The 13,441-nt window shown below is 40.5% G+C and overlaps 1 protein-coding gene across 5 annotated transcripts in view; it reads right to left on the bottom strand.

The window, feature by feature from the left end:
• REPS2 (RALBP1 associated Eps domain containing 2) overlaps nucleotides 1–13,441 on the bottom strand; it is a 202,563-nt gene that overhangs the window by 118,081 nt on the left and 71,041 nt on the right. For 3 of the 5 annotated variants that reach the window (XM_003261098.4, XM_030806746.1, XM_030806745.1), the window contains exons 3-5: nucleotides 10,836–10,984; nucleotides 7,886–8,012; nucleotides 3,485–3,582 (exon numbers count right to left, since the gene is read on the bottom strand). In XM_003261098.4, coding sequence (XP_003261146.2) covers nucleotides 3,485–3,582; nucleotides 7,886–8,012; nucleotides 10,836–10,984 — 374 coding nt within the window. The remainder of the gene's footprint in view (nucleotides 1–3,484; nucleotides 3,583–7,885; nucleotides 8,013–10,835; nucleotides 10,985–13,441) is intronic. The other 2 variants (XM_012500875.2, XM_030806747.1) reach the window with 1 other exon arrangement.

Genomic DNA, 13,441 nt, shown 5'->3' with positions numbered 1-13,441 from the left:
ACAGTAGGAATAAAGCGTGCAATTCTAAATCTTTTGCCAGCAAAATTACAAATGACTACACCATCTAGATGTTGAGGGTAATTTGTGAAAAACAAACCACAAAACAACCTCTAAACATGTGATAACAGATGAAGCAGAAAATAAGTCTTATAATTTCTTTACAAAGCACTATCAATCATCCACCAACACAGGATATGCTTAGGGTCTGAAATTTCAAAGGGAAAAAAATCCAACACCCAAACAGAAGTGAAATTCCTAAAATAGTAAGCAAAAAGACAAATCATTCCAATGTTTAGGCACTGGATTGGCATAAGCACCTCTAAAACGCCAACACCATGGGTTGCAACAGCACTGGCTGGGAGTCCCTAAAGGCTTCCCCCAGAACCCAGAGGACATGCCCCCTTGTAATCAGGCAGGAAGAACTTGAATACAAGGCCAGAGAACTAGTTAGAAGAGAAAGAAGGTTGCCATCGGCACATTAACGTGACAACATGAGGGGAATTAGTCACCCCAGCCTAGGCCTAGCATCATGCCCGGTAAACATTAACCCCTTATCACCAAGAACCTTCATTTCAAATCCCCTCATCTACATGACTAATCCAGGTTGGGATTTTGCTTTCTGGAACATGGAGTCCAGCCAAACCAAGTTAACAGGCATAAGAAGGAAACCTAAGAACAGAGGAAAGAAAAACACACCAGCCATGAAAACCACAGACACATTAAGAGAATCGGACTGTTGCTGATTGTTACAATGGGCTGTTAAATCCATTCGAAGTCATTTGTATTACAGAAAAGAGAAGGAACTTGCCCAAGGTCACATAGAGTTTTGCTGGACTTGGGCGAGCACCTGTCTGGTTTTTTCTGCACTACACCATGAGACCTTATGATAGCCAATTGCTGCCAAATACCTATGTCCAGCCTAAGCTCTCTCCCAAGCTCCAGACCCATATAATCTACCAGTTCTTCGACAGCTTCTCTGGACTATCTCAAAACCTCAGTTCCTGACATCAAACACTGAACTTGTGATCTTTCCCCAGTGCCAGTGTTTCATCTAGGGCTTCCTAGCTCAGCAGGTGACACCACTATCCATCTGGTTCCTGAGCCAGAGACTGAGGAACCTTGTCCAGTGTTTGAACTCCAGCCCTGCCACTTCCTAGCTGTGAACTTGGGCAAATTAAATAAGGTCTCCAAACCTCAGGTTTTGTCATCTGAAAATGGGATAACAACACTAATTACTTCATAAGATAGCTGTGGGCACTGAAAGAGATGATGTCCATAAAATGGCAAACCCACAGGAAATGTCTTTGCATATGCGGTTCCCTCTATCTTGTCACCTTGCTTCCGCACTCCCACCCCGTCACCTGGGTAACACCTATGTACCCTTATTCCAACTCGAATGTTGCTCCCCCACCAGAAGCCTTCTTTGATCAGCCCCTGCCCCTCAAGGCTAGGTCATACCCCATGCCCATTTTCATCCTCAAAGTACAGTGTAATTCCTACTGATATCCCACATCATAATTATATATTTACTTTGTGGTGGTTTGGTTAATGACCATCTCTCCAGTAGCTCCATGAGGGCAGAAACTGTTAGTGTTATACCTCATTTTTGTATTCTCAACATAGTGCCTGGCACTTAATAGGTGTTCACTAAATATTAGTTGAGTGAAGGGCTCATGAAGCATGGTTGTCAGCAGAAAAGGGAATGTGGAGATTAGAAGAGAAGCCACAGGGTGCCAATCCAAATGAGCATCCATGCCCATGCCATCCAGGGCCTAGGTAGAAAGGGTCTAGTGAGCCCAGTCACACTGCTGTAAAGCTCAGTATGCACTGGTAGTTTGACTATCATCCTAACCATTCAGGATCTGGCCTCTGTATTCCCAGGACACACTCTGTAGGAACCTACACAGCCACATTTTGGAGAGCTTAGGGATAAATCCCAGTCCTATTGATACTTTTCTAACGTAAACCTCACTCCACAGTGGGTGTGATTCTCATGTTTAAAGGCACATATTTTTGTACCACAGGATCTCTAAACACAGCCAACTACTACATCTGGAGCTCAGCTGAAGAAACAAGTGCCTTTTCCAACTTGGGGATAAAACTGAGCTGTACTGGCCCTGGGAGCAAATGGCATATTGGTTCTCCAATGTGGTACCAATAAGAGATTTTTCAAGAGTATTTTTTACTACACCCAATGTTTCTTTATGTAGCAACTCTAGAACCTAGCCTTCTTGTAATATGGGACTCTAATGTAGGACAAAGTAATGAAAGGAGCAGGTTTTGACATTGGACAGGCCTGGATTCAAATTCAGGCTCTGCCACTGACTAGTTATGAATGAAACCTTAGACCAGCTATTTGACCTCTCTCAACCACAGTCAACTCACTTATACTATTAGAAGCAGCAGTAACTAGATCTTATGGTTGTAGGAAGCATTAAATATAAAAAATAGCCTATGGCTAAATTATTATCTTTAAGAAATTATTTGTACAGAGTCCCACCTTAGAAAATCAAGTTCTGCACCATGTCTAACACAGTGCCCCATCCCCAGAAGGTATTCCATGAACCCCAGGATCTTCTTTCGACTTTGTTTATTCTATTCCAAATTAGCAGCCCACGTCTTTATGGGAGTGTCTGACACCACCCTTCTATTCTGAGTAGAAGTGCCTGTGTAAAAATGTTCCTTATTCCTGAGTTAGATGACTGAAATGTTATACAAACCGCCCCACTTCCTCTTTAGTGTCAAACAGTAAACCTGCACACTCGCGCATGCACACACACACACACACACACACCCTTCTTTGAGAATATAACTTCCCCAGCACAGGACCCAGAGACACTACACAAGGCAACAGCTGCAGACAGAGAACAAAATAAGAGCTCTTTATCCAAAGGAAAACACTGCAGAAAGGGAAGCTGAAATTGTCTAAGCTGTGGTATAGCCAGAAGCTTTTGCCATAATATTTCTTTTGTATTTATTACATAAGGAAACAGCAGCTGCTGCCATTGTACAATAATTGTTCTCTTGGTCTAGGCACTGAGAGAGAATACAGAACTACCTCTGCCTTCCAAAAGTTTACCATATAATTAGAGGCACAAAAAAATGGAAAACAGTTAACTATGCATTAAATGAGTAATAATAAAGAATAAGGCAGAGACAAGATGGGCTGCTTTAGAAAAAGTGAAGCTCTCCTGAAAGTGGTGGCTAATGATTAGATAGCTGAAGGTAGAGGGACATTTCAGATATACTAAAGATCAATAAGCAGCCTAGTTTATTCTAGAGACACTGAGAAGGCGCAGAAACATACACAGTAGAAAAGATTTAGGAATTTATACAAGCAACCAAACAAGACATGCAATATTTGCATGAAGGATCAGTTTTATATCTTCCTTGCAATGAAAAAGGGTCCATCAAAAAGCCATGTCCCCGAAGCCCAAAGCTTGACTCTACTGTCCCATTGGCATAAGCCTGCATCATCACTTACCCGGATAAGGGAAGCCTGATGCCGAAGGGGCTTGGTTCCTGGGCCCCCTGATGAGGATCCCTCGGGCTGGACAAGGGGCTGCCTAGCTTCATAAGGTGCTGAAACAGCAGAAAGGAAAGTCAGTATGGTATGCAAAGATTCCATCCAAAAATTATGACTTCACATTCAAACTGATACAGCCTCTGCTTTTCAAGAAAGAACTGGCAACAAAATCATGAGTATATACTCATAGGGCCATCTAGGACTGACAACCTCTGATTCTCTTTGGCACAATTTCACTAAACAATCTAAAGACATTCAACCAATTCATGATAAGCAGAAAAATACTTACACTGGGTTATGATTAGGAATAAATTGTGAAGGTGGAACAGTGAGAACTTCAATTGGGATAGAAAGCAACAATAGCTAGAAAAGTGTCATAAGTGTTCAAATTCTAAATATGAGGCAAATTCTATATATCCCCCCTGTGTAAATGTCTTCCATTGATCATTCACTTCCCCAAGAAGAAAACTAATGTGCATTTTGAACACTAAGAACCAACACTATTTTTGAAAAATAAATCAAACAGAATGTAAAATCACATAGAGAAGACTACAAAAATGAATAAATATATTTTATATTTATTATTCTACTATTCAATAACCAAACTTTTAAAAAACAATTTTGCTGCCTTTAAAATAACTTTTTAAGCCACAAAAACGAATGTATGTTGTTTTCACTCCTTTTATTTCCAGAAGACTTAATAATGACCTTACCAATATGGCAGGGAGACAGTTAAACATAACCAGGTAGTATGGAGCTCCAACAGAAAGCAGAAATTATCACCCAAGTTGAAATTCTTTCTCATCTCTATAGGTTAATAGTTCAAGTTTTTGAAAATACATAAATAAGTAAAATGTTTTATTTCTGTAGCTTACTTACAAATAAAATTAGGTAGAGAGCAGAGCAGCCTGTTATGACCTCATGTTTAACATAGTTTGCTCTTTTTAAAATAAAGAAGGTACAACAATAGCACATCAAGAATGATAAATCACTCTTGGGCTCACATCTGCTTTTTGTATTTCTTCCTAGTAACTGGAACACAATGTTACAATACATTAACACACATTAAAATAGCAAAACAATTGCCTGGCAACCCATCAAGTAGATTTTCAGAACCTGCTAAGAATGAATACGGATATAAAAACTGCAAAACATACATACATAGAGAGCACATAATCCAAATTTTAAAAAGTAAGTCTCAGCTGGTAGGCCGCCATTGTCTTCTGAGAAGTAGGATTTTTAAAATCATTCCGTGTTGATGGAGCACTGAATTAAATCACTAATACCAATTGCGCTCTGCCAAAAGGTTTGAAACACAGTGAACTGATTTCAGCATGGTTGGGGTGCTAGCAGTCACGAGCTTTCCTTAGGAAGTGAATCCCACATGCCTCTGCTTCCCATAAGAGCTTCTACTTCTACTTCCAGGGGAGACACATGGGGGAACAGTCCACCATCTGGCCCTTGGCTTCTATCCCTCACCTACAAGGGCCTTCCCTTGGAAGAGACAGACCTATCTCATCAGTAGGGCTTGGATGAAGACTCAGCTGCATGGGGGGCCATTTTTGGAGAGGCAGATTTTCTCTTCCTACTTGTGTGGGAAACCTGGGATGGCCAAGCCTGCCTGTGACTGGAAAGGTGAGTGTCTAAAGCCCATCTGGTCACAAATCTAAGACACGTGCGCTGATCAGCTATATCAGTAATAAAAAAGCTGATATTCAGGCCATCCATTGTCTGACTTCTGGCTCCTTCCTCAATTGGATCTGAATTCAGAAGGTTAAAAAGTAGCTATTACTCAACTCTCTTTCTTCCCAAATGAAACCCCAAACATGCAATACAATGCAAAACAAATAATTCTTTGATCCCCTTACAAGAGGTTTAATAAGAACTAGAAGTACCATCTTTCTCCAAGGGGAGGTGTACAAAAAAAAAAAACTAAAGATTTCATCACTCTGAAGTTCAGTGTCAAACCAGAACTCTTTGGCAGTTTCATATACTACTACCCTAAAACTGAGTGACTCTATTCCTAGGAGCCAGGGAAATGACAGCATATGTCACAGAAGGACTCATACATGAATGTTCATAGTATCCTTATTCATAATAGCCAAACACTGGAAACAACTCAAATGTCCAGCACCAGGAGAATAGATCGTCGAACTGTGATGCATTCACACAATATATCCCACTACTAAATAATAAAAAGGAATGAACTACTGATACAACAGTACAGATAAATTTCAACCATTATGCTGAAGGAAAGATGGCAAACACATATGAGTACAGTTAGTCATTCTGTGTGTTTTCATTCGTATGAAGTTCTAGAAGAAGCAAAACTAATGATGGTGATGAAAATCAGAACAGTGATTGCATTAGGGGGCAGGGAGTGACCGGAGAGGGTCATCTCTGGCATAATGGATATGTTCAATTATTGATCAAAGTGGTAGCTACAAGGGCCTATCCATTTGCTAAAACTCAAATTGAAGATTTAAAACATGTGCATGGCCAGGCATTGTGGCTCACACCTGCAATCCCAGTACTTTGGGAGGACAAGGAGAGCGGATCGCTTGAGTCCAGGGGTTCGAGACCAGCTTGGGCAACATGGCGAAATCCTATCTCTACAAAAAAATACAAAAAGAAAATTAGCCTGGTGTGGTGGCACATGTCTGTAATCCCACCAACTCAGGAGGCTGAGGTGGGAGGAGATCAAGGCTACAGTGAGCCATGATCGTGCCAGTGCACTCCAGCCTGAGTGACAAAGTGAGAACCTGTCTCAAAAATGAACAAATAAAACGTGTACATTTTATCATATGTATATTTTACCTCACTTTTAAAAAAGTATGAAAAGAAATGAAGGCATGGACAGCTTTGGCACAGGCTGCTGAGAGTCAAGAAAGATGGAGAGAAGCAAGCTGCTTCCTTACCACTGGGGGAATGGAAGCCCAATTTGTATGGAATGAGGAGGGAATGGGGCATTAAGGAGGAGGAACAGAAAAGTTTTCTAAGGAATACCAAAGGTAGAACTTGCTGACAGGCTGACTCAGTAAAACAAAAACAGTTTGACCTGTGAATTAAAAACCAACTTCCAAACCCAAGTAAGATTAGAAATAGAAAAAAAACAAACTCACTCCTGAAAATAGGGAAATCAGACCAGGGAAACTATAAGAGGAAAATGAAGAATTCTCAACTCCATTTAGTTACAGGACAGTGATTTTTTTGTTACTATCCATTAGCAACATCATCTTGCACGTGCATAGGACTTAATTTCCAAACAGATTTTATACTCACATTCTCACTTAATCCTCTAATACCCCTCTAGGATACTGTTACTCCATTTTAAGAGAGAAGAGGTAATCATGGTTCAGAGATGTTAAATGGCCTGCCCAAAGTCCTACAGCTGTCACAGAAACCCACACACCTTCTGCTTCCAATCAAAAGCTATTGCCATTATGCCACGCCTGCTTCTCTCTGCAAGATTACAGCCTCTCTTTATTCAGCCTAGCACGCAGTTTTATTTCTGTGTCCCTCTAAAAGTCACCACTATTTTTAATGCAGTAAAAACCTGCAGAAACTGGGTCATTTGGGGCCACAGTCCACAAAACAAAATGGGGGGCGGGGCAGGGTTACAGATACCCAGTTCTAGAATACCTTTAATTGGTCATATCTTAAACTAGGAGTCTGAACCCCAGGAGGCACAAGATGCTGCAGTGAATTTCCAGTGCTTTAGGCACTGCAGCCTAAGCAGTCAACTCTGCAAGTCATCCTCAGAACTAACGTATTTTACCACCTAATGAGGCCAGCAGAGCATAAATGTGAGCAAGAAGGCAACCCCACAACTGTGCATGCTACATACCCCTCAGCAAAATGCTACCCCTAGCATTTCCTTTATCCTTATTCCAAAGCACAGGACCTATATATTTTCATTTATGTGCTCAGTCTTCAAAGGTTGGATCAACTCTTTTGCTTTTGCAGTTATATTTCTTAAGAAATTTCATTAAAGCAGTTACCATATAAATATCTTTGGTGTGTTTGCAGAAAGGAATAACAATTCCAAAAAAATACAAGCCCTTAACATGGTATGTTCTATTCAATAAAATCTGTATATGAAAGATTAAATCATCTAGCTGTTTAAAAGTCTAAAGACGAACTAGTTTCTAGGACCAGGAGACGAAATATTACTCAAATATGTTTAAATCAATTTTTTTAAAAAACCTAGCTTGAGAATATAAAATTAAATTGAGCCATGTTTCCAAAGACAGGGGTAATTAAATCAGGAAATTAAGCAGCTTGAAGCGTCACTGCCTGGTAAATTAAGGAGTCTCTAAGACACTGCCTGGGACAGCTGGCCCCCAGGTCGCCTCTTACCTGGATGCATCTGTTCTGCGCTGCTCCGCAGTTTGCTGTAGCCATGGCTCAAGGGCACCCTCTGGTAATGAGGCGGGGAAGAAGGAGGGGAGGCGAGGGGTGACATCGTGGGAGACTGTGTTTCCTGCTTCAAAGAACCAGATCAGAGTTCAGAGGCGATCACTCAAGCCTGGCGTTCTGAGCCGCAGTCAGGAAGCATAACGCAATTCTACTGCTGGTGACCCAGCTGGTTTAACAAATGGGGGGAAATGTTTTCTCAAAAATGCAGCATGGTTAAACAGCAGTGTCTGAGGATTCAAAAAGTCTCCCAGAGAATAAAATCTCATCAGTGCTGAGTTACCTAAATTACTAAAACCAGCCTGAAACACTTTTGGTTATTCCAATAATATTTTCCTTTGGAAAATGAAAGACGCTGATCACATGAAATAACATTCATACCCGCTCCCAATTGTGATCTCTCTGTGGATAAATTTCATTTTCATTCATTAATAAATTTATTTCCTGGATTTATACTTATCAAGTCTTCCAGCAAATGTGAATATTAAAATATATATTTCTAAATGCTTAATACTTAATATTCTTGGAGCTTACTATGTCAAAGTAAAATGCTAGCTTTTTTTTTTTTTAACAATGAGAGACTGCAAAACAATTCATTATAGGTAAACCATTCCAACCAGCTTACTCCCAAACACTAAGATGAAATCTTAACAAGCTACAATTTGAATCTCAATTCAAATATGAACCTGATGTAGAACCCTAGGCAAAGTAAGCAACCTTATCTGCTGCTGGGTTCCCTCTTTTAAAAAAAAAAAAAAAACAAACAAACAAACAAAAAAAACTTTACTAGTAGACTGGTAACTTTGGAATACTCAAGTACCAAGAAAACAGTGCTTTTTTTTTTTTTTTTTTTTTGAGACAGGGTCTCGCTCTGTCACCCAGGAGGCTGGGGCACAGTGGCGTGATCATAGCTCACTGCAGCCTTGACTTCCTGGGCTCAAGCAATCCTCCCACCTCAGCCCCCTCAGTAGCTACTACAGGCATGCGCCACCACACACAGCTAATTTTTTTTTTTCTTTGGGGAAATGAGATCTTGCTATGTTGCCCAGGCTGGTCTTGAATTCTTGGGCTCAAGCAACCCTCCTGCTTCGGCCTCCCAAAGTGCTGGGATTACAGGCGTGAGCCACTACACCCAGCCAAACCAACGCTTTTTATCAACCCACAGACTATATATATAGGCTCCCTTAGTCTAAAGAGAAATATGTAATCTGAAATACTGATCAAATACTCTTCTTCAAGAAAAAGCAAAATATGTTTGCTCTAAAGCATGAGCTCACACCCATTGATTGGGTGGGGCATGCATAAACTCAGCCTGAAGTCAAAGGAGGTACTCTCATTCACACAATCAGGGACTGGGCCTGGAAATTTCCCAGGGCATCAACCACCGTGGGACAGTGGACCCTCATTCCTCTCCAAATGCTGGTGGGAAAATATGCCAAAGAATATTGACTGAAAATTCCTATACCTCCTCCTTTTTAAATATATCCCTGAAGAACTGGTTTAAAATGTGTCAGAATTATGAAAGTGACAGTACATGGAATTGTTTAACAGGATGTGCTACACCTCCCCTAACTATCCATATAAAACTTCTGTAGCAAGACCTCATCTACACAACATCACACGGTAAGTCACAGAAGTTAGTTTTCCAACATAATCGTTTAATATTCATTGCATTTTAAAAACATTTTCATTCGAGTGTTTTTTTGTCTTTGTTTTTGTTTTGTTTTTTGTTTTTTTTTTTTTTTGAGACACAGTCTTGCTCTGTGGCCCAGGCTGGAGTGCAGTGATGTGATCTCAGCTCACTGCAGTCTCCGCCTCCCGGATTCAAGCCATTCTCCTGCCTCAGCCTTCCAAGTAGCTGGGACTACAGGCACATGCCACCACGCCCGGCTAATTTTTGTATTTTTAGTAGAGACAGGGTTTCGCCATGTTGGCCAGGCTGCTCTTGAACTCCTGACCTCTTGTGATCCACTCGCCTTGGCCTCCCAAAGTGCTGGGATTACAGGCGTGAGCCACCGTGCCCAGCCTCAAGTGTTCCTACAAAAATTTCTTTACCTTATAGAAGACACTATATTGAACATAATTTGACTTCTCTGCATGATCTTTGCTGGAAGTATGAGCTATACCTTGATGCCTGCAGGGTACACTAATGTGTAGACTATTTACTTCTTCTGGATAGGCCCACTCTTCTGAGATTTTATACTGTTGTCTCCACCAATCATCATCTGACTATTGCAATTAGTGGTCTAATTTTAAAAGCCTATCCTCCCTATTCTGGTTCCAAACCTGCTAAATGGGTAATGGCAGCATTTCCCAAGATAGTATTCCAAATATGTTCCCCAAGAAAGAATTTCCTGGTGAAAGAAGTTTAGTAAACACAGATTTCCAGGTCTCTTTACTGCAGAACTTCTCAGGGCTTTTACCGTGCTAATGTGCATTACGAATTTCCAAGACTGAGGATTTAGTCCTTCCCTCAACAAGGGAATATGAAGCAGCATTCTCCAAACACATTTATTATAATAGGAGAAAGCTTTTCTACAGACTTCTTTTTGGAGAAGAGAACCTATTAAAAACTCCTGGAAGTTACATTTCCAAGAATCCATTTAGAAAACCACTGATCTAGTGAAATCAATAAATGTATTAAATCGGTAGCCTTATTTTAGACACAATTCTACTTTAAAGTAGGCTCTAAAGGGCGCTTAAGTGGTTGGTGGTGATTCATATGCGTCAGTCTCTCTTTCTTGCTAGGAGAAAACTTTACTGGCTCACTTCCAAGTCTGTAATTGGGTTCCAGATGGTGAGATTTGCTGGAAGCTGAACAGTAGATACGAGGCCCTGCTACATGCGGTTTCATGGTCAGAATCAAATGAACATGTCTGATCAAACTGTTTACCTGTTTATCCTCATCGTCCATTCTTTTGAAGGAATTTTTTTCTGTAGTTAAATATGGAATCTGAACCTTAGTTCCATGCAGCTCAGCTGGGTTCCCAAATCGTATCTCACCATCATTCTTTGACATCATAAAGCGAGGCAGAGGCAATTCTTTAGGACCAGAAATCAAAGAAGCTCTAGTCAGACTTTATTTAAAAACTGCAAAAAAGGGGAACTCGATGGCCAAAAGATGAATCATTTTTGAGGAAAAATTCCAGAGCACTAAATATAAATTTAGATTTAGATACAATGAGTACTCCTATAATAACGTCCTGATTTTTCAAATGCTATGGTTTAACCAAAGTATTCTGGCTTAACGTTTTTCACTGTTGCCAAATCACAGAATAAATTCAGATTTGGGACTGATCTCCCATTTCATCCTTCAGTCCAACAACCGAGAAAAAGGATATGACATTGTATAATACAATAATAAGTGACAAATGGTGGCAGGTAAAATTCATATAGTGCTTAAATATGCCAGGCACAGTATTAAAGATTTGCAAATATTAACTCATTTAATCCTCACAACAACTCTGTATGATAAAACTATCATTACCACCCCCTCATTGCAAAAGTAGAAACAGTCATAAAGGAGCTAAGTAATGTCCCCAAGATCACACAACTCATCTGTGGCAGAGCCACGGTTTGAATGCAGGCAAGCTGGTACCTTACCAGTGCTCTACAGAAAGGTCCCTTGTTCCTATGGCAAACAGTGGGTAGAACAGTTTCTCACCCTATGTAATTCTTTAAGGAATTTTCACATCCAATCTCTGGTTGTCTTTTCATAATGGAATAAGGAAAACAATATCAAGTCAGAGCAATCAATCTATCATTCAGCCACATTCTTCTGTCAAAACCATTAGCCACTCAAAATGCTACAAAGAGTTGAAAAGCAACGGTCTGGTATATGTACTTATCTTTCAAAATTCTAACAAAACTGTTCTGAAAGCGGAAATGATACTTTGGCACACTTCTAGTTCTCAGCACATCAAATCACACACAATCACGTAGCACAAAACCCTACAAAAATGGGGACATTATGGATTATGCATAATGATTTGCATCTGTATCCATTGTTCAGGATAATACTCATCAGTGTGCCTTTGCACTTCCATCAGCTCTCTATTCCAAAAACACAGCTGCACTTTCAATGATTGATGCTGTGCTAAGGCCAGAAAACATCTTAGCAACAGTAAGCAAGTATCCTAGAGCTCCCCAGGCAAAGAAGGCCCCTGGTTCTCTAACATCCACATGATGTTTACTTTTAGTTGCTATGTTCACATTTGATTCAAAGAAGCAGGCGGCCAGGCGCAGTGGCTCATTTACGCCTATAATTCCAGCACTTTGGGAGGTGGAGGCGGGTGGATCTCCTGAGGTCAGGAGTTCGAAACTAACCTGGCCAACATGGTAAAACCCCATCTCTACTAAAAATACCAAAAATTAGCCAGGCGTGGCGGCAGGCGCCTGTAATCCCAGCTACTCAGGAGGCTAAGGCAGGAGAATTGCTTAAACCCAGGAGGCGGAGGTTGCAGTGAGCCAAGATCATGCCATTGCACTTCAGCCTGGGCAACAAGAGCAAAATTCTGTCCAAGAAAAAAAAAAAAAAAAGAAGCAGGCAATATGACAAATCCCTGTGTGATCAATCAGCCAAGGGCCCAAGAGACATAAATAGAGTAACCAATCTTAATGTTTCCCAATCTCGGGCAGCTCTCCAGCACTCAAAGCAGGAATGGGCTTCAAAAGCAAAAAAGCAAGAGAAAAGAAACTCTAGATTCTTAGTAAATCAAATATAAACTAATCCGATGGTTTTGGTCTCAGATATGTGCTCCAGCTCAGTCAGGAAAAAGGATCTAAAAAGATGAAACAAGATCACATAAAATAATTTGCACCCTGATCTACCCATAAAAGGATGACTCTAATTCCAAGTACTTCTTGAGGGAGAAAAGAAATAAATGCTCAGTATTTATAAGCTCCCTGACCAGTGTCTTACTGGCATTCAACAGATACCTCCAAGGAACAATGGAATACACTAACTGAATTATGAATATCAATTATTGTATTAGGACATAAGTAGGGCTCCCAGATATTGTCTAGGACATTGTCACTTCACACATTCTTCCACCCTGTCTATGGCATTTCTTTAGAACTATGTGCCTAGAAAACCACCTCTCTCCCCCAGACAGCCACCAAACAGCAAAAGACAAAATACAGCTGAATTTCTCTCATACTTTCTTTGGTCAGGTTGTTCCAAGCAACTCTCACTTAACAGAATTATAACCATACATAATAATATTCTTATCATGGAAAACTTTCATGAAGGTGCCATTTCCCTTAAACTGATGCAAGCTTTTAAAAAGTGAAAGGTAAAAGTAGTTTGTAAATTTTCAATCTGAATTTTTTTTGGTTTTTGGTTTTTGTTTTTTTGAGACAAGGTCTGTCTCTCAGACTGAAGTGCAGTGGCACTAACATAGCTCATTGCAGCCTTGAACTCCCAGACTCAACTGATCCTCCTGCCTCAGCCTCCCGAGTAGCTGGGACTACAGGTGCTTGCCACCATGCCGGCTAATT

This window comes from Nomascus leucogenys, chromosome X, assembly GCF_006542625.1.
Source record: "Nomascus leucogenys isolate Asia chromosome X, Asia_NLE_v1, whole genome shotgun sequence".
NCBI classification, from domain to species: domain Eukaryota; kingdom Metazoa; phylum Chordata; class Mammalia; order Primates; family Hylobatidae; genus Nomascus; species Nomascus leucogenys.
Note: the sequence above shows the minus strand (reverse complement) of the source record. Positions and strands in the feature narration are given on the sequence as shown.